General features: G+C 43.7%; 1 protein-coding gene across 1 annotated transcript in view; it reads right to left on the bottom strand.

The window, feature by feature from the left end:
- The window catches only part of PLCD4 (phospholipase C delta 4), a 679,750-nt gene that overhangs the window by 244,312 nt on the left and 416,718 nt on the right, over positions 1-18,720 (bottom strand). Inside the window, exons 8-9 of the mRNA XM_069616847.1 lie at positions 10,307-10,451; positions 7,673-7,825 (exon numbers count right to left, since the gene is read on the bottom strand). Coding sequence (XP_069472948.1) covers positions 7,673-7,825; positions 10,307-10,451 — 298 coding nt within the window. The remainder of the gene's footprint in view (positions 1-7,672; positions 7,826-10,306; positions 10,452-18,720) is intronic.

Raw genomic sequence — 18,720 nt, 5'->3', positions numbered from 1 at the left:
CTACATTCCTTTACAAGGTGGGTTGTATTTTGTAGTGTGCTAGAACTGTCTGTTGTGATCATAATTAACCAGATTTGTTTTATACAACCTGGACTGGACAGTCCCTTTTATCATTAGGTAATTGTATTTTCACTGTGTTGCAACTAACCAACGATCCACGACCTTGCAGAGATAAGCCTGCCGTTCCGTCCACGTTACCAAAATTGGACAAGCGGTTTATAATTGAGTTGTGTTTCCAATCTGTTCGGATCCCTTCTGGTGTACTAGAGGTGGGGGCTGATTGATGGTTTGGAAACCGATATTCATCCCTGGACCACTGGTGTCCCGGAAGTTGATTTGTCACACTGTGAACTGTGCCTTGTGAACTGTGAGATGCTTACTGCACATGGCACTTTTAGCTGAGCGGCCAGGGGCCACTAAAGCTTGGAGCACAGTTTCTTTATTCATTTGCAGGAATATTCTGTGGCTACATGGACAGACATGGAGTCTGGGAGAGCCTCGAGATTGTATGTATTGTGTAATGTGAACTCTGTGCTGCACATTGCACTTTCTGTGGCGTGCCGGGTCCATTAAGGCTTAGTTGGAACCTAGCTGTTTCTTCATCGGTTCTTGTTTATTCACCATGATTGTTTAATACTTATGACTGGGTGGAAGCTTCATTTCGATTGGCTGTATATCTTACAGTGACTCTTGAATAATTGCAGAGTCTGGTACGTTTATGCTTCTCTGAGAATTACGTGACTATGCATTATTGTACATTACATGTTGCACACTTTCTATGTTGCACAAAACATGTTGCACATTAACTGGTAGAGCTTGAGGGGAGCAACAGACTCTTCCTAAAATCTTTATAAAAGAGGTGTTGACCAGTGTGGTCGACCAGTTTAAAAAAAAATGGCTAAAATATAGCAGTAATTTTAGCCTCAAGGGCCCCAACACATTTAATGAAGTAATATTAAAATAATTTGATTCAGGTTGGTGATTCGCCTTTTTCCAGCTAACTCCTACATGCGAGGTGTTATACATTTGACCACATAAAATACTTAACAGATTTCAAAGGTTATCGGGCAATTCACAGAAAGTGAAGATACCCAATCACGCCCTGTATTTATTCAGGGCAGCCCAGCGTGAGACAGCTCAGCTTCAAGGCTTAATGGTCCTTAGCTGTCCGGCTAAAACGCCAGCATACTCTAATGCAGGAGTCTGCAACCTGAGGCTCTCCACATGTTTTGGACTACAGGGTTGGAGAATGATCAATTATCAGAAGCTCTTAAAGAAGTCATTTTACCACCATGTGCTTTCAGTAATGAGTTCTGGATGGGGTGTTGTGCGTAAATACACATAACTTTGTGAATTCCAATGCAAATGTGGGTCCTACCCCTAATCCAAACTCCTCCACTAACATGGATGAAGGTAGCAACATAAACGGGCAGTAGCTTGGCACGCGGAAACAAGTCAACAAGTGTTGCAGATAAAATTACAAGGGGAGTAAAGGTGATTCGCGGAAGAGCAAAGACTGAAATACTGAGAGAAAATATTCGAGCGAGAGCCTAAATAGTAAGCGGTGGAAGGTTCAAGCGGGCTAGGACAGTCATAGGCAGGCCTGGGCGGTGGCGGGAGGATCAATGCAAGGAATGTGGAGGAAGGGGAGGTACTGTAAACTTAAGGGCAATGGAAGGTGTCCAGAGCATAATCGGTCTGTGCCTGAGACCCCTCCCTAGCTTTTTTGGTTAGGCCAAAATCATGACCTGTCTACTTGTAGGACATGGTGGTAGCGTCTTCTTGTGATACGGAACCCTGGAAAGCTAGACAGAGAAGGAAGAAGGGGGGGTTGTAGAAGGCTGTAAATCCGCAATGCTAGAGGAGGGGCGGTGAGGCAACCGCTCGGGACCTATGTAGACTAAGACTTTGGCACTACGGGACTCGGAGGCCCAACTAACTGCTGAGTGGAAGGAGACATTTCTTTGGTAGAAGACAATCCTGACTTTTGTTATCATTAGTCTCATCATTATTTCTTTCAGAAAGTTCACCCTTTTGCCCTTCATTTGGCTGCTAATTGTATATAGTGCCACTATTCAATCAAGCACTAAACCAACAGTATTCCGTCCTTCTTGATCTCAGGTGTTCTACGTAGCAAATTGGTCTCTCATTGTTTCAATGAAGTGAGCTACTTTGTGGTAATTTACTTTGTTGCAAACATTTCGAATTACTTCAAATTTGGTACATGTATTTCGGGGTTAAGGGGCAAAACCTGGGGGGTTTGCGGGCTTGGGTTAAAGGTGTAGTTAATGGGAAGAAAAGGAATGGGGGAGACCCCAAATAAAAAAAATTTAAAAAATTGAGAAAACAATTCAGTGATTGCAACAAATTACATTACCACGAAATCATTTACATTCTTGCAAACGCGCTGAACCACCAATCATAGATGGCATCACATGTAACATCACCAGTGACATTGCTGAAATGTATGGCTAATGTCAGCATGATCTGCTTCCGGTTTCAGTATTCAGATCTACACATGTCTTGCTTATTTTAAATAACACTTGGAGTGCAGAGGAAAACACATGAATGGCACTCGCTATGACGGAGTGAGCAGATGTAAGTTAAGTGTTAAGGAGGAAACTTGTTACTATAGCCTTGTAGGCAGGATGGCGGGGGTGGGGGGGGGCAATTATTGCTGGATGATGACCCACCTTTGCCTCGTGCCATAACTTGGGGAAGGTCATTATCCCAAGTGATAATGACACATCCTGATGTCTACACAGCTATTTGCACATATTGGCTGTAGCAATACATGTTTTGTAGTTTTGGTGGAGAAGTACAAACATTACTCTAATAGTGAGTAAAGCAACTAGAGAAACTGAGTTAGTAAATTAAATGTGGTTTTATTATAGAATTTGTAGATAGCAAGCGTGTCTAGTTAAGTAGTTTAATTGCAAACTTGACTAAACTCCAGTGGGTTTAATATCAGCATGCATGGGGCAATATGTAGAATGAAACAGTTTTCTAATAAGAAAGTGAAAGCAGATTCCCCTGTTTCAGCTTTCTCTCTGGTGGGTTGAATAGAATGTTGCTGCGTAAAAAATGAGACCTCCTCGCCCAGAAAGGAAATGCCTTGTTAAAAGGAACCTTGTCTTGATATTGCATTGTGGTTTCCCTGTCAGCTTTTGAAGTCAGAATGTTCATAATGCAGTAAATTCCAGTAGTTATTGACTGCACTCTGATCATTCTGATTGGTTAAGAGTTCAGAAATTATCATAATGTGCTAATAGCCGCAAACCATTGTCATTTAGCCGTGTTTGTTCTCGCAGAGTGCCGCCCATGACTATTTGTTGATTATTTAAGGGGAATTTAGGTTTAGTCACCTTACGTTTGCTAGGGTCATCTAGACGTGACCCCTTTGCTCATTGTGCTCAGAGAGGCACAGCTCCGCCTCACTGATGAGGCCCAACAAGGCTGAAACACGTGTCTGGGGTTGTTGTTCGTACTCTTGTTCAGAAGAGAATTGACATAGCATTCCAGTGTTGGACTGCCCATGTGGGCGGGACAAAGACTGATATGCAAATGGGAATGTCCCTTCTGTGAAAGGTACAGTGAGCTAAAGTGTGGCTGCGGACTCTCGAGTGGGTACCTTCCCAAAGAACAGGTCGTTTAGCCGTGTTCGTTCTCGCAGGGGGGCGCCTATGCCTATTTTTTGATTATTTAAGGGACTTAGATTTAGTCACCTTAAGCTTCCTAGGGTCATCCACACGTGGACCCCTTGCTCACTGTGCTCAGAGTAGCACAGCTCCACCTCACTGATGAAGCCCAACAAGGCTGAAACATGTGTCTGGTGTTGCTTTTAGTACTCTTGTTCAGAAGAGAATTGCCATAGCATTTTGGTGCTGGACTGCCCATGTGAGTGGGACAAAGACTGATATGCCAATGGATATTTCCCCATCTGTGAGAGATACAGTGAGCTTAAGTGTGGCTGCGGACTCTTGAGTGGGTACCTTCCCAAAGAACAGGTCATTTAGCCGTGTTCGTTTTCGCAGAGGGGCGCTTGTGACTATTTTTTGACTAGTTGGAAGTTTATTTAATGAAGTATACCAATGCTTCTTTGTAGATAGTATTGCTAGTCTTTCCTGTAGGAGCTAGTGTGAACAAATCGTCATTGTTTCCAACTCTGGAGCAGCCACATTAGAAAAGCATGAATCCCGTCCATCAGTTCCAGCTACACTGAGTTGGAGCGTTGATATTGCGCAGCAACATTATTGGTGGCCCGATCTACAGCCGAGGTAGCATCAATCTCATCTTAAGTGCCGTACGTGTAGGGCTGAAGCGCGTAAGCTTGAAGTGCTGTAGTCGTATGTTTACAGTTTACGCATGTAAGCTTCATACTGTTGAGATGGCATACATTCATCAACTCTCCTGGGAAATGAAGTTCCTGTAATTATCTTGATTGATTTGCCATGATGTGACAGACAACGTCATTGCGGGCACTATTTAGGAGACATACACAGTTTTCTGTCACCCGCATTACTACAGAAGTACCGCTTTGTGTCACTCGCATGACTTCAGAAGTGAGCACCGCTAATGTAAGCTAGAATGCTGATAGTGTGGAAAGTTTAGGAACAATCACCCGCTGTAGAACTATGGCAACACTGCCGCGCGAAGAGCAACATGGCAGGGGTAAGAATTGCAGACCGGTTACAAAATACCAAAATCTAGATTTATAGTTTATACTTTTTACATTGTCTACACCATGGAACCTACCCACATGCCAAAGTTCATGTTTGTAGCATGTTGGGGAGTATGCTGAACATTTTGAACAGGCACACACACATATCCACAAATGTCCCTTTTATATATGTAAAGATAACTACGGGCTTAGCTCTGGGCAACTCTCTAGCCCATCCTTCTGTGGTCTCATGCATATGCGACCTAGCAGTTCAGGCACCAAGCCTGATTGTATATGGTCTTTCCCCTTCTGTAATGGCTAGGCAAGCTGGAAAATTATGGTCTGGAGGGTTGCCCATAGATGTGCCTGTGGTTATGATGAATTCACAGTCTTCCAGCCATCAACTTTTGCCTCTGCTACTGTCACACCGAATGGGATGGTATGCACAGACGGGGGTCCCAAGCTTGCTGAGCCTGGAGACCCAAGCTGCTCCTCACCAATGACACCCAATGAGGCTGAAGCATGTCTGAGGTTGCTTGTGGACTCATGCAGAAGGGATGTGGCCTAGCAGTTCAGGCTGGACTGCCCATTTGGGAAAGGGCCAAGCCTGATTGCATATTGTCTTTCTTCTTCTGCAATGGCTGTGCAAACTGGAAAACGATGGTCTAGATGGTTGCCTAGAGCTATAACCCCTGGTTATGATTTAGTCAAAACCCTAAAGCCAATACCTTTTGGCTTTGCTTTAGTCATGCCAAGTGAGACGGGTATGCCCAGACATGGATCCCAATCCTGCTGGGCTTAGAGACTCAAGCTACACCTTACTGATGATGCTGAAACATCTCTGGGCTTGCCTGTGGTCGTGTGCAGAAGGTATGTGACCTAACAGTTCGAGCTGGACTGCCCCTTCGGATTGGGACCAGGCCTGAATTTCATATTGTCTTTCCCCTTCTGAAATGGCTTTTTGGTAGGCTGAAAAACAGTGGTCTGGAGGGTTGCCCAGAGCTATGGCCATGGCTATGATTTATTCAAACCGTCCAGCCTTTTGGTTTTGCTTTAGATCTGCCCCTCTGCACGTGTCCTCCCTCTGCCTCATTTGTTGCTTTGCCATGCTGCAATGGGATTTGTCTTGCTATGGCGCTCTCCAAATCCAGAGAGGGTTGTATGGCATCAGAACCGCAGCGGACACACAGTTATCCTTTCAGCACTCCTCACTCTGTGCTGGATATCAATCATAACCCTGTGCTATGGTCGGTGATGGTATTCTCAAAGAACAGCCTCACAGCCTCTCACCCTGTAGCAGAGGCAGCTTTTGGTGCCAGGGGGGTCAGCTAATAGGGTGCCAGCCAGGGCTCAAGTCGAGGGTACACATGGGGGGACGGAGTCCACCCACTTTATTCAGAGGGTGGACTCAGTCCCCCCCAGCAAAAATGAGAAACATTGAATATCCTCTTTGAATTGATGAATGAAAACCATCCCCGGCAGTCGGCAGATTTGCCGGCCGGACACTTCACCACTGCACTATATAACCTGATGAAAAATAACAAACAACTCAAGGTGAAATATCCCATTTTGGTAGTGCAAGTTCCAGGTAAAACATTTTTATTGGTTCTTGGAGTTAAAAAAAGGTACATCTTTTAAAGTTTTCAAAAACACTATTAGAATAAAATATCCTCTCTTGGTTTTGTGTGTGAGTTGATTTTATGAAAGGCAAATGCCATTTGTCCTGTTCAATTTTCAAGGTTATCCAAAGCCAATTTAATGAAATGTGCATATTTCACCTGGATATTCTAATTTCTGGCGACGTCACGTCCCATTGCGTTTGTTGATGAGTCCCCCCCACTTTAATTTTTAGGACTTGATCCCTGGTGCCAGCAGCAGGCTGGGGGCACACTGGGCACCAGGTGGGAGCAAGGGGGAGTCGGCCGCCGCCCCCTAGCCCTCCCCTGGCTCTGCCACTGCTCTCACCAGCCTGGTGGCCCAGGGCCCTATACTCTGCTCCGTGGTCTCCCTGCTCAGCACACTCATTCACTCATTCACTTTGTCAAGTTTGCAGCCTCTCAGGAAGGGCAGCCAAAAGTGTGCTTCCTGGCAAGAGGTGCTCTACCCAGGCCTGGTGCTGTCGGTGGCATCGCTTGTGTTTGGTGCTCTGAGACGTCCATGTGTCCGGTGTCCTGGGGTGTTCATGGTTCATGTGAGTACCGTCTGGGGAAGTCTATATTAGAGTTCGACGTTCATTTATCCCCCGTTTTATTTTCACAGCACTTTTTTCTAAATCATTTTGCTGAAAACACTTTGAATAATATGGGGATGAGGGGTAGGGCATATAAGGGGTAGGGTGAGGTCGTGTATAGGGATGAATAATAGGGGAGGGCTAATTGGGTGGACCTCCCCCAAATAAAGAAAAATAATGTAATGATTTTTTTTTACAAACATTTTTCGGCAAAAAGAATCACGTAAAAAAAACAGTTGAAGAATGAGCATAAAACCTATATTAATGGTGGTTGCCTCTATTGATGTTTTTGCCAGCACAAGCGAGATAGGAAATTGCTATTGTGACGTCACCAAAGACTCACATCACGTGACAGGGGACATGGGGACACAGGAAGGGGAGGGGCGGGACACGGGAGCAGGAAGTCAGTTGGAAGTTGAGGCTTAGCAATAAAGGTGTGTTCAAACCTCCCTCCTGCCTCCGCCTCGTGTGTTGTCTGGATGCATGCTTGAGGACGTGGGTGGGGGGGCAAAGGACTCGACATTTATTTATCCGTTTTCATTGGGTCGTTTGCACACTCTATGGGGTTTGATGAATGATACTATTTAAAGAGTGCATGCATGTTGCTCAGTGGTCAGCAGATTGAGCAGAGGGCTGTGCTGGCAGCTTTTCCAGGTTCTAAGGTCCTCTCAGAAATACTCAGGTACCATTGCTGCCACTTCCGAGCAGCAGATTGGCAGGGTCAATCCCCATTTAGAGGTGGCATGCAATACACTTATCTTTATTCAGACTAGCCATCCTACCTCTGGGGATGGCAGCTTGGTGGGCAAGTGTCCGTCGATGGTCTTCGTCAGGAGCTTCTCTCCCAGGATGTTCTTGAGGTGGTAGGCCAGGACGTCCTGCTGCTCGACACTGCAGTGGTTCTCCAAGGAGAGGATGATCGGGTATTCGGAGTTCTGCAATACAAAGGAATACAGATCTGCAAGAACAAGCACTAAAAGCAGGGAAGGAGTGGACTAGCGTAGAAATATGGCGCTATGTCACCTGGACACCATCGGCCTGAGTCCCAAAACTCTTTTGTCCACTTGCTCATTCAATTTGTCAGTCCAGTGGTTGGACTACATTTTCATAGTGCTCCTGGTAACACATTTGAATTCTAATTTTCGTAAAGATGTTGAGTAATGACTGATTGTAAAGTGTTTTCACAATAGAATTGGAAACGGCTTTGACCTGTCCAACTCCAGTCCCAGATGGCCGGATCCACGCCGGGTTTTCAGGATACCCCTCATTAATATTGATAAGATACATCTGCATACATTGATTCTAAATGTATGCACATTTTTCCTCAAATATTAATGAGGGATATCCTGAAAGCCCGTCAGGATTCCGGCCTTCGAGGCTTGGAGTTGGACATGATGGGTTAGGCTGTGCAACGTAGCTATCTCAAAAATATCAATTTAGAAAGATTTTTGAATGTACTCCACCACTATTTCCGGGCCAATAAACACACCATAGAGCTGGACCTCTACCTATTCCTGCATGCCTTTTTCTTTTATGATGTCAGTAATCCTAATCAAACACAACCCTTTTCAAAGCAGATAAAGGTAAAAGGTCACAGCCGAGGCAGGGATATCCTGTCAAGTTTGTGTCTCCACGATCTACGTTTTCTAGTGTCAGAAACATTGGAAGAATGTGTGTTAGAAACAGAAGTATTAGAGCATTTCAAAAGTTGGTAGCAATCGCCTGCTTTACTGATGGCAGGAGAGAAAAAGCTGCCCTTGCGTGAAGCAAGAGCCCAGGAAATTCCTAATTGTCGGCTTGAGGCTGTATGTTGGGGAAGAAGGGTGATTATGGTGAGGTTTATGAGGATCGATATAGTTCGGAGATGCTTAGATTGTCTGTTGGGTATGTTGGCTGTCGGGCCTGTAGGGTTTGGGAAGAGTAGATAGGTATTTAAGCTTGTATCTAACAGAATTCTATTTTGACCCAATTTCACTCAATGGCAATGGAACACCATGAGTGGAGGCATGGAAATGTTTACACCCCCACCCTCGCGTGCCATAATGCTGATTAAAAAATAACATATGCACGTGGCGTGGCCGAGCGGCAGAGCATGGTAGCCGTGAGCTCTGTACGAAGCCAGGCCCATCGGCCAAAATACCCTCATGTAAAGGGGCGGCGCGCAATCTCTAAATGGAGTGAAGCATGAGCGGGCCTGCCCCATGTATAAGGGGTCATCTTCGTGCCAATCTCTGACCCGATATGGTCTCTCTATGGGGACCGTATTGATGGAGTGGTCTTTGACTAAGATTGCACCAAATGAGCGTTGCTTATTTCTGAGGCAAACCTGTGTAGAGGTCCGACTGCCCCCACAGCAGTGAAGAGAAAGAGGAGCACGGTGGCTCCGGAGGCAACCAGAGGAGTGAGCGGAAGAGTGTGGTCCTGCGGACCAAAGCTTCCGCTCGAGGCAAGCAGAGGACCGCCCGGGAGAAAGCCGTGGAGCTGAGTGGGAGGCTGAAGGGGTGCATGGGGCTGAGGGGCAGCAGGGCCGGTGCGATGAGTCTGTACTGGAGTGCAAGATCCGGGGACAGGATGGAGGAGCAGCCTGAAGAATGGAGGGAGGAAAACTAGCGTCCTATCGGGTGGACCCACAGTAAAACGTCTGTGAAGCCGAGATAAATCAGTCCTAGAACAGACAAGGAGGGAACAAGAAGCCACGGCCTGTGCGCAAGGTCCACAGGCTCACACAGCTGGCAGCAAGTTAGTGGAGGGTAGCAGCAACAATTCTCTTCACAGTAAGACTGGGGGAAGGGCAGAGGATCTATAGAGGCACAAGATATACCATAGTTGTGGGCTGTGGCACTGGGACTCTCATGGCCTCCTCTGTCCCCAGAAAACTGAAAAACAAGCTTGATTAAAAAAAAAGTAACAAAAGGTGCCATTTTAATTCAATGATTTGAACTGAGATTTTGTCCATGACCTATGGTTTCAAAAGTATTGTGAAGTTGTGGGCTTTATTTCTGAATACACTTATTAACAGCAGTGAGCCTGTACTTTGGAGGTAGAAAAGAAGAACAATGAGCAAAACATTAAAAAGGTTTTACAGGCTAGCTTTTTTCATAAACATATTATGGAATGAAAGAAATATAGATATTTTGTATGGATTCTCAGAGACTTAAAAAAATACAACATTTTGATATTGGTCTTTCCTGAAGTCTCCCAATATTCCTCTAGGCAAGTGTGCCTCTCTGTAAAGATGCTTAATTTGTCTATTTGTTTTTTAGACTTACCTCTATTATTAAAAATAATAATTAAATATCTTTAGCAGTACCAAACTGAAATACTTTATTTAATAGTGTTCAGTAGAAGATTATACTTGGTTGGGAGCAAATCTGCTTCCTTTGGCGCTGACAATCATATGATGAGGCCATACTTACTTGAAACGCGTACTTGTCGATGGTGGAGACAACATCTTTGAAGAGAATCTTGGATGTCAATGTGTATCCGTGGTATATCATTGGCTCCCCATTGGGTCCGTCCCAGGTGTCGAGTTCCAAGCACCGACATCCCCGCCTGAGGGCCCTAGGGCAGAGTACAGGATTTCAGGAACACTCTGAACCAACCATAGCCCACAGCATGCTCATTCTACTCCAATCACAATAGCTGTCAACCTTCTCTGGATTATATTGCGCAATTTAAAGTGGCACACTTTTTTAGAAATGCCTTTTTCGACGTGTCTGTTCTTTGAGGAAAGGGAAGGGATCCCTGAACTAAAGTGAGAGTGGCAAATGTCTAATGTCCCTGGCTTTCAAGACAAATCCCAATTATCCATGAAGAATGTCAGTCAATAGGTGAGATTTCTTCTGGGTTTTGATTTTTCACAGGTATTATTTTTTCTGCTGGGGTAAAATGTCTAAAAATGGTCTAAAACAAATGATTTCAGAAATAATGTATCAAATATTGTACAACGTATATATACAATATACACTTTAACAAACATCCCTGTGCTGTGTATTTTTCAAACATCTAAAATAACTTCTAAAAATATGCTCTTGTTCTAAATTGATCTTAAATTGCGTTGTCATGGTTTCTTACATTTTAAAACATACTTCAAGGCATTTGCTACAAGTTTGCTCTTAATTAATACTTCTCTGTTTACAACAGTTTAACAAACAAGACCAATTTTGGTAAGACTACAGTATAAACAGTATTTTGGAATTAGAAAGGATGATATGATTTAAGAAAATGTGGGCTTTTGTAGAATAATTCTAAACATGATTTAAGCCTTTTTTTTTTAATGCCAACATAGATTATCAGAAAGTACTGTACTTTATCCCGTATTGTATTTTTTTTAAAAACATTGCCAGGGTGTCCTTGTTTGTGAAAAAGCTATACATAACTTTTATATGTGTAATGGTTTGGTCTCAGAAGAACAATGCTTAAATGATTTAAAAAAATACGTTTACTTTGTTACCAACAAGTGCAGGCATTTAAAGTTCTATTTCCATTAATGCTCTCTTTTTAATAAACAATGCCAACTTTTAACAAACAATTTCAAAATTATTCCTTTTGAAAAACAAATTCAAAACATGTATCTAACTCTTTGTAAAATTTCGAAATGTTATTTCAGAGTTTTCATGTACAATTAATTCTAACTTAAATATGAAATAAAAGGCAAACTGTAGTGGAGCACGAGTGTGTGTTTTTGCAAGAATTGACATGGCATAGATATTGGGAGTTTTACCTACTCCATTCTATGATGCAACCATTTTAGGTTGGGATTCCTGAAAAGAAGTATCTGTGTTCTAGTTGCCAACAGCTGCAGCATACATTCTATACCCAGGAGAACAGGCTTTTTTCTTATGTGTCTTATCTTGTTTCCTCTGAGGATCTGTCCTATCATCTGGGTTAAAAATGATGCCACCCTTTGTCTATGATTGACCTCATTGTAAATTAGAGGGTTGTAAATAAGAGGTTCACTTTTTGCAGCAGTGGTGAAAACAACAGTATAAAATCTTGAGGTCACAAAATGACAGAAATTAATAGTAAACAAGGACCACTCGTCCTGTCCTGTCTCCTCGATTTTGTATCTGTTACCGTACTGCAGAGTCTCCATGGTCGGTGTCTTTTCCTTCGCTTGTCCACACAACAGTGTCTTTTCCAGGAAATACTGATTTCTCTTGTAACTATTGCCTCCATGCCCTGTTCCAGCGGCTGTATCACACATCTGTCATCTCTCCTACGTTTGTTGTACGAATTGACCACCTCCGCTGTGGTCTGCTTCAGGGACCCGCCACCTCTGCGGGGGGAATTTTCTGTATATCCACTGCCCTCTGCTGTACACTGTTCCAAACACTCCCCTTCTTAACATCTTCTGTCATCGTAGCTGTCATTGTAGCTGCAATCCTCTACCACCTCCCCAAGTGTTTGGCAGCAACATTCCCTGGCAAGATTATTGACCTGGTTCAGTACCACCTATCAAAATCCCACCAAGTTAGAATGGTTTGGGATATCGAATGGAGTATCCCTCCAACTCCTACGTCCAAGGGTGGATTGCCGAATTAGACTGTCTAGGTTTTAATCGACTCATCTGGCTTCAACCCAGAAAGCAGGTCACAGCCTGGAACTGTTGTGTTCTGGTTGAATGCCAATATCATCATCACAAATTATCACCAGTATTTCTACACAGAGTAATTTCTGTTTTTTGCCTGTAAGGTGGAATATGCCGTAGGTATTTCCTCCACTTTTCCCTGAATATCATGATTAGAGAGTGTCGAGAAATTGAGGTAAAGTGGCGCTAACTTAAAATACTCATGGACAAACTGGTGAAATTGATGTCAAGTGGGATAGAGGAATTATTGTGGCAGAAACGAGTGGACCACCACATGATGTCTCTCTACTACTCCAATAGGACAGTCAAATGGTTCAATTGCCCCATTAAGGATGCTCTGAAGAAGGCGGTTACTGTGGACACCGAGTGGGAGAAGGAGAGAGGTAACAGGTAGGTGGCATACTGACTTCTGCTACATGCCACTTCAGGGTTGGTTCCATTTACAGACCACAAAAGAAAGGGCAATACCAAAGCAGGAGCACCGTGGCTGGGCCATACCAAGTAAGTGGAATGGGACCTGGTGACCTTGAGGGAGAGAGTGAGTAAAAAAGCACAGAGGAGGAAAACGCGGTTTGATCTCCTTACGTGCTGTATGGAGAAGGTGGTGAGAGGACACCACGTTACATGCGCACTTCCTGGCTCAAGGGTTTTGGGACAAAACGAGTTGAGGGTGTTTCCTTATGCCATTGTAACAGATGATGTCAGTGTCTTGAACAACAGAAACATCACTGCAAGGAAGTCTCCATAATTGAGTTTTAAAGGGGGGAATGTGTTTTATCTGTGTTCTGGCCCATGCTTAATTTACTGTATCTTCTATCGTCCTGCATGGTGATGGAGCCTGGGAGGGAGAGGTTTCCAGAGGGTTCTGGAAGGAAAGGTTCTGGTAAGGACAGTTGGAGCCTGAGGGGGCTAAAGAAGGAAACGTTTACTGCTCTTTGGGGCCTTATGAACCCTACCTTGGCTGACTGAAGAACCTTAATATATTTGGGCAATGTAACTGCTACTGGCTCTATGAGGTATTGCTTTGTGTACTTTCTTGCATTTGAAGGTACCCACGTGCACTATAATACCGTCACATTATATTATGTCTCGAATGGAAACTGGCACGCCAAGTAAACTCTGGGTCTTGGCCTACCACCTAGTGTAGCAAAGCATTCGCCACACTCTTCCTATCTTCAAGCAGGAACATCTTACCAGTCACAGTGAATAAAAAATACATATTCTTTAATGTATGTTACTCCTACTTCTTGACCAAATAAATATAAATAAATAAATAAATAACAAATTTTAATGCCAGCTCGCCCTTGGCCCTTATGTTCTATCTTACAGTGTGTACACTATTTATGTGAGACAAACATCTTTTAGTAGCCAGAGATGCTCTTATTATGCAGGCTAACTAGAGGACCTCAAAACCCAGATATCAGAAGTCCCCTCAAGAGTGGAAGACAATAACCAACAAATGACCTCTGGTGATGAAGCAGACCTTTTGAGCAGGCACTAGAGGAAGTCTAAATTGGTGATATCCTAATCTATGTCTATTAACATTGTTAAGCAGGGAAGGTCTCAGAGGCTCGGCTAAGAGGAAGAAGCGTTGCAACAGGAAAGGGAGCGGTTGGGTCAGCACTTTCACCTTTAGTTTGGAATGAGGTGAATAAAGACAAGTTATCCCATGTCCTCTCATTACTGCACGCTGCGCACTACCATGGAAGTGAACGGAAGCTTTTCCAACAACCCATGTTTGCTGTTTGCCAGATTTGTTTGATCAGCGTGTGTCCTCTGTCAGCCCACACATGCTCTGCCCAGGGCTCTTCGTCCCCAACTCACCTGCCATGGACTGCTGCAACATGTCCTCCCACTAGACTCACAGGAAGATGTGACCCTCTGTCAGCAGCAGCCACTCTGCATGTTCCTCTATTTGCCGGTGCCTGCAGCGCCAGCTACTCTTACCAGAACCATGTGCCCATGCTATCCCATGTGTGACAATTCATGGGATCTCATCAGTTCTCCGCAGAGTAGAGACCTTCCCTATGGGGACAGGGAGGTGAGGCTGGTACCCAATAGTCCCCCTGGGTGTGGTAAAAACTGGGATGACCTAATAGGGAGAGACTCCCCTCATGGCGATAAGGACTCCTGTCCTGTGAAAGACCTTCCTAAACCCTTGTCCCCAGAAGACATGGCTTTTTTAACTCCTTCTCCCTCCCAACGTGAAACTACTACTGTGTGTTATTGTGAAGTCTCTACCATCTATTTGTAGGATCAGATAAGACTGAGATGAAGAAGAACCAAAGAAACATACAGAACAGCAGTGGAAGGTATTACCCAAGAACTGTGATGAGGTGGCTACTAGGAGGCATGAAGATAACTTTAGAGGCATTCATGACAGACATTGACGCTACGCTGGGGGGGAGGGTTCCATAAATATAAAGTAAACATCAAGGGACTAAGTGTGTTCAAGAGCAGGAAGAGAAGCAAGGAAAGCTGGCGTCCGTCCTGCAGGGCCTGGGAATTTCAAACCCACCCTGCCGGAAGCATTGAGAGAAATTTGGTTTTGTGCCGAGCCACCGAATGGAATTACGCGAGCTGGGGTAAACCCAACTTGCTGCAGAAGCAAGAAGTATCCAGCAGTGGTGTGCCCTCTCCGAGGTGGACCGCATGGTCCATAAAACACACTGAGACTGCTGTAGCAAGGACTCTGCGGCGTCACATAGACCAAAGAGGAGGAAAGAAGGAATACAAGCTGAATGCATGCAGAGCAAGCAGAGACTTGAGACCCAGGGAAGAACCGGTAGGGTGTCCGGTCAAAGTTTAGAATCCAAAAGGATCGAATGCCATAGGGTCGAGTCAATAGGACCTAAAACAAAAGGGTCCATTTTTTTTAAAATATATATTTTTTGGGGGTTTTCGTATAGGAACAAAAAGTGGTTTATACCACAAAAAAGGGGTTTGGGGATGCAACCCAATAAAAAAAATATATATTAAAAACCAAAAAAAAAAAATCAACCCTTTTGTTTTCGGTCCTTTTGATTCGACCCTTTTGTCATTAGATCCTTTTCAGTCGAACCTTTGACCTATAACCACCGGTAGCACTAGCCAGTGAAGATACAGGTACAGGAAGTTGTGGGTGATCTGGATGGGGATCCAGGGAGCCCAAAGCGTCAAGTTCTCCTTGGGAGTGAACTCTCTCAACGCAGCACTGACACTCAGAGAACCAAGAGTCAAGTATTCCTCAGGTGTGAACTCCCTCGTAACAGTAGTGATATCCAGAGAACCAAGAGTTAAGCATTCCTCTGGATTAATCTCCCTCGTCAGAGTGGTTATATGAAAAACCATAGATCTCAAGAGTTCCTCGTCAAAGTGAAAAAACCAACACATGTGAAAGATACCAAAAGGACAAACAACTGTTAGAGAACAATAGTTCTAATATTCAAGATATAAAAAGTCCTGATAAAGTGCCAGAAATAAGAAGAGTGGACACAGCCTTAACTCAGTTGTTTGCAAATGCTTGGGAGAAAATAAAGAGACTTTTGAAGGACTATCAAGGAATAGTGTTCAGAACTCTTCCTGATAGGCTAGAAGAAGGGAGTCATTCTCCTGGTCTAAATGCATTTGGTAAATCAGACCCTGTTGCAAGAGACTGCTGTTGAGCCAGCTTAAGACTGGATTGTTTCACCTGCAAAAGGGAGCCATTCTCCAAGAGACTTTGATAAGACATTAATTGTTTTATTTCTTGGTGGTAGGGATAAAGTAAATCGTCTGGACAGAGGACGGTGTTTTGGTTTTTGATTTGCATCCTGATGAGTATCCAAGTTATTCTGAGTTGAGGTAGGGAAACCCCCTCTAGGAATAGGGAGAGACAGGTTCTTTGCTTTATTTGAATACAAGTATATAGCCAAAATGATAACACCTCATCAGCCTCATTATGCCACACATGCCAGCAACAATTTCATCAAAGGATACACCCTTCCATCAAAATAAGGTGCACTGTTTTCTTGTACGTGCCTGCACACACCCACGCCTCATGTGTCCATGCCAACTGAAGTGCTGTGAAAGGCCAATTGAAGTGCTGTGAAAGGCTAGCTGTGGCACACATAGATTTGTTTGGTGCGTGTAGCTGATCTTCCCATGGCATTTGCATGCAACAGCAACCCTCTTACAATGTCTGATGCCAAGGTTTCACCCTCTATCTCTGTGGAGCAACCGGCTTCCGGTCCCAATGGTTCTGCCATGGAGACTCTACAGCTACAATCTCCTCTCCCCTTTCACATCACTTATTCCAGTAATTCTGACACTCACTGAGTCTGTTGGTTGAGAACCTCGGAATTATTTCGAGTGGCAATGGGCTTGTAAGACGTCAGATGCATGAAAGGCCTGCTCATGCACTCACCAGAAGATCACAGAAAAGATGAGTCCAAAGGATTATTTTGAGCCACACAAAAATGTTGACTACGAGCACCATATTTTATACGCCACGATTAAAGCAAAAGGTGAGACAATAGATGATTGTGTAATGTTCCTCAAAGCATGCCGCAAACATTGTGATTTCCATAGCTATTTCAACAAGGACAATCTAAAATTCCTAGTTATTGCTGGGAGTAAATCCTCTGGATTTGGCAAAAAAAATGTGCTCACTAGAAGAAGGTCTAGTCATGGCAGGGCGGCTGTGGTGATTTGATTGATTTGCAAGCAGAAGCCATGGGCAGACTAAAAGTGGCTCAACCTGTGGCACCATCGATTTGTCAGAAGACCAGCCTAAATCATTCAAAGCAAATGGTAAATAATGTTTCAGGTGCCAGTATAACTTCCATCATGACATCACCTGCACGACTATGGGGCAAACCTGTAGGACCTGCCAGCAAAAAAAATCATTTTCGAGCTGTGAGTAGAGACTCAAGGCTAAGGGCCTGATTCACAGACGCTTTTTATAATAGAGCAAACCTATTGGAAAACACTCTGTGAATCAGGCCCTAAATCACATACAACGAGAAACTCAAAGTTTTCCTAGAAGTACCCTCAAACAATCACTGGACTATAGCCATTCTCTTCTGGGAGGTGCTCAGATCATACGGACACGTGGAAGCCACACCACAATCTCCACTATACTGCCTCACATGTGACTTGTCCCAGCAAATCAGAATCCTCATCTACAGAGGAAAGGACAAAAGGATAATTTTTCAATCTATGGAACTCCAGAGCGATTGAACACAGCCCGGCACTATTCTCACACATTAATAGCCATCCCTTGGAGAGCCTGATAGACAGCGCAGCAATAGTGAATGTTATTTGTCAAGATGAATACCCATCAATTGAGACAAGGCACGTCCACTGACCAATCTCCATTGACCTTCATCCACATGGTTCTGACTTAGCCCTGCTTGGCCAAGTTCACAGCGCATTTCATTGCACATGCAAAGGCCAGGCCTCCAAAAATTGACATACACGTGATTCACACAGACATCAAAAGTGGCTTCTTTCTAAGCTTCAAAATTGCCATTCAAATAGGACTATCATACAGATCTTATTCTGCATGATAATATACCAACACATAGGAGGAGACTTGATTAAGAAATTATTCTGTTTGCTGTTGCAAGTATATTGGCCAACTGTGAAATAACGCTACATTTAGATGAGCCAATCAAACCTGTGGAGCAGCACTAGAGGGGCATTCCTCTGAACATTCAATTAGAAGTTGAGAATGAATTGAGAGCTCCATTGGATCAAGACATGATAGAGCCTGTCAAAGCATACACGCCCTGGGTCTCTCTCATCATCCCAGTCTTAAAGAAGGGACATGAGAGGTGCATCCGCCTTTAGGTTGACATGCACATCGCATTTTTTTAAATGTGAGAATCTTATGTATCATTTGATTGAAATTGATTTTGATATGATTGTGGTTTTGTGATGTTTTTATAAATGGTTGTATTTAATATGCAAAGCTTTTATAGATGTATTAATCGAAATGTGTATTTTAGATAACTTGTAGCTTATGTACTATGTATTATGCATTTGAATTTAGTGTAGATTCACTCTGTTTTTTGTGAAAGATCATATTTTTGATCAAAACAATACAAAAACCAAATTTTAAAAAACAAGCAATACAGTGGGAACAAGATAAAACTCCATGGTTAACATATATGAGGCATCTTTTATGGGGTAACCATATTTTCAAAGCTTGATCTCAACAAGGGATACCATCAGCTAGAGTTGAGTACAACTTCTAGGTACATTACCAGGTTTGCTACA

This window comes from Ambystoma mexicanum, chromosome 9 (assembly GCF_040938575.1).
Source record: "Ambystoma mexicanum isolate Mex_15411 chromosome 9, UKY_AmexF1_1, whole genome shotgun sequence".
NCBI classification, from domain to species: domain Eukaryota; kingdom Metazoa; phylum Chordata; class Amphibia; order Caudata; family Ambystomatidae; genus Ambystoma; species Ambystoma mexicanum.
Note: the sequence above shows the minus strand (reverse complement) of the source record. Positions and strands in the feature narration are given on the sequence as shown.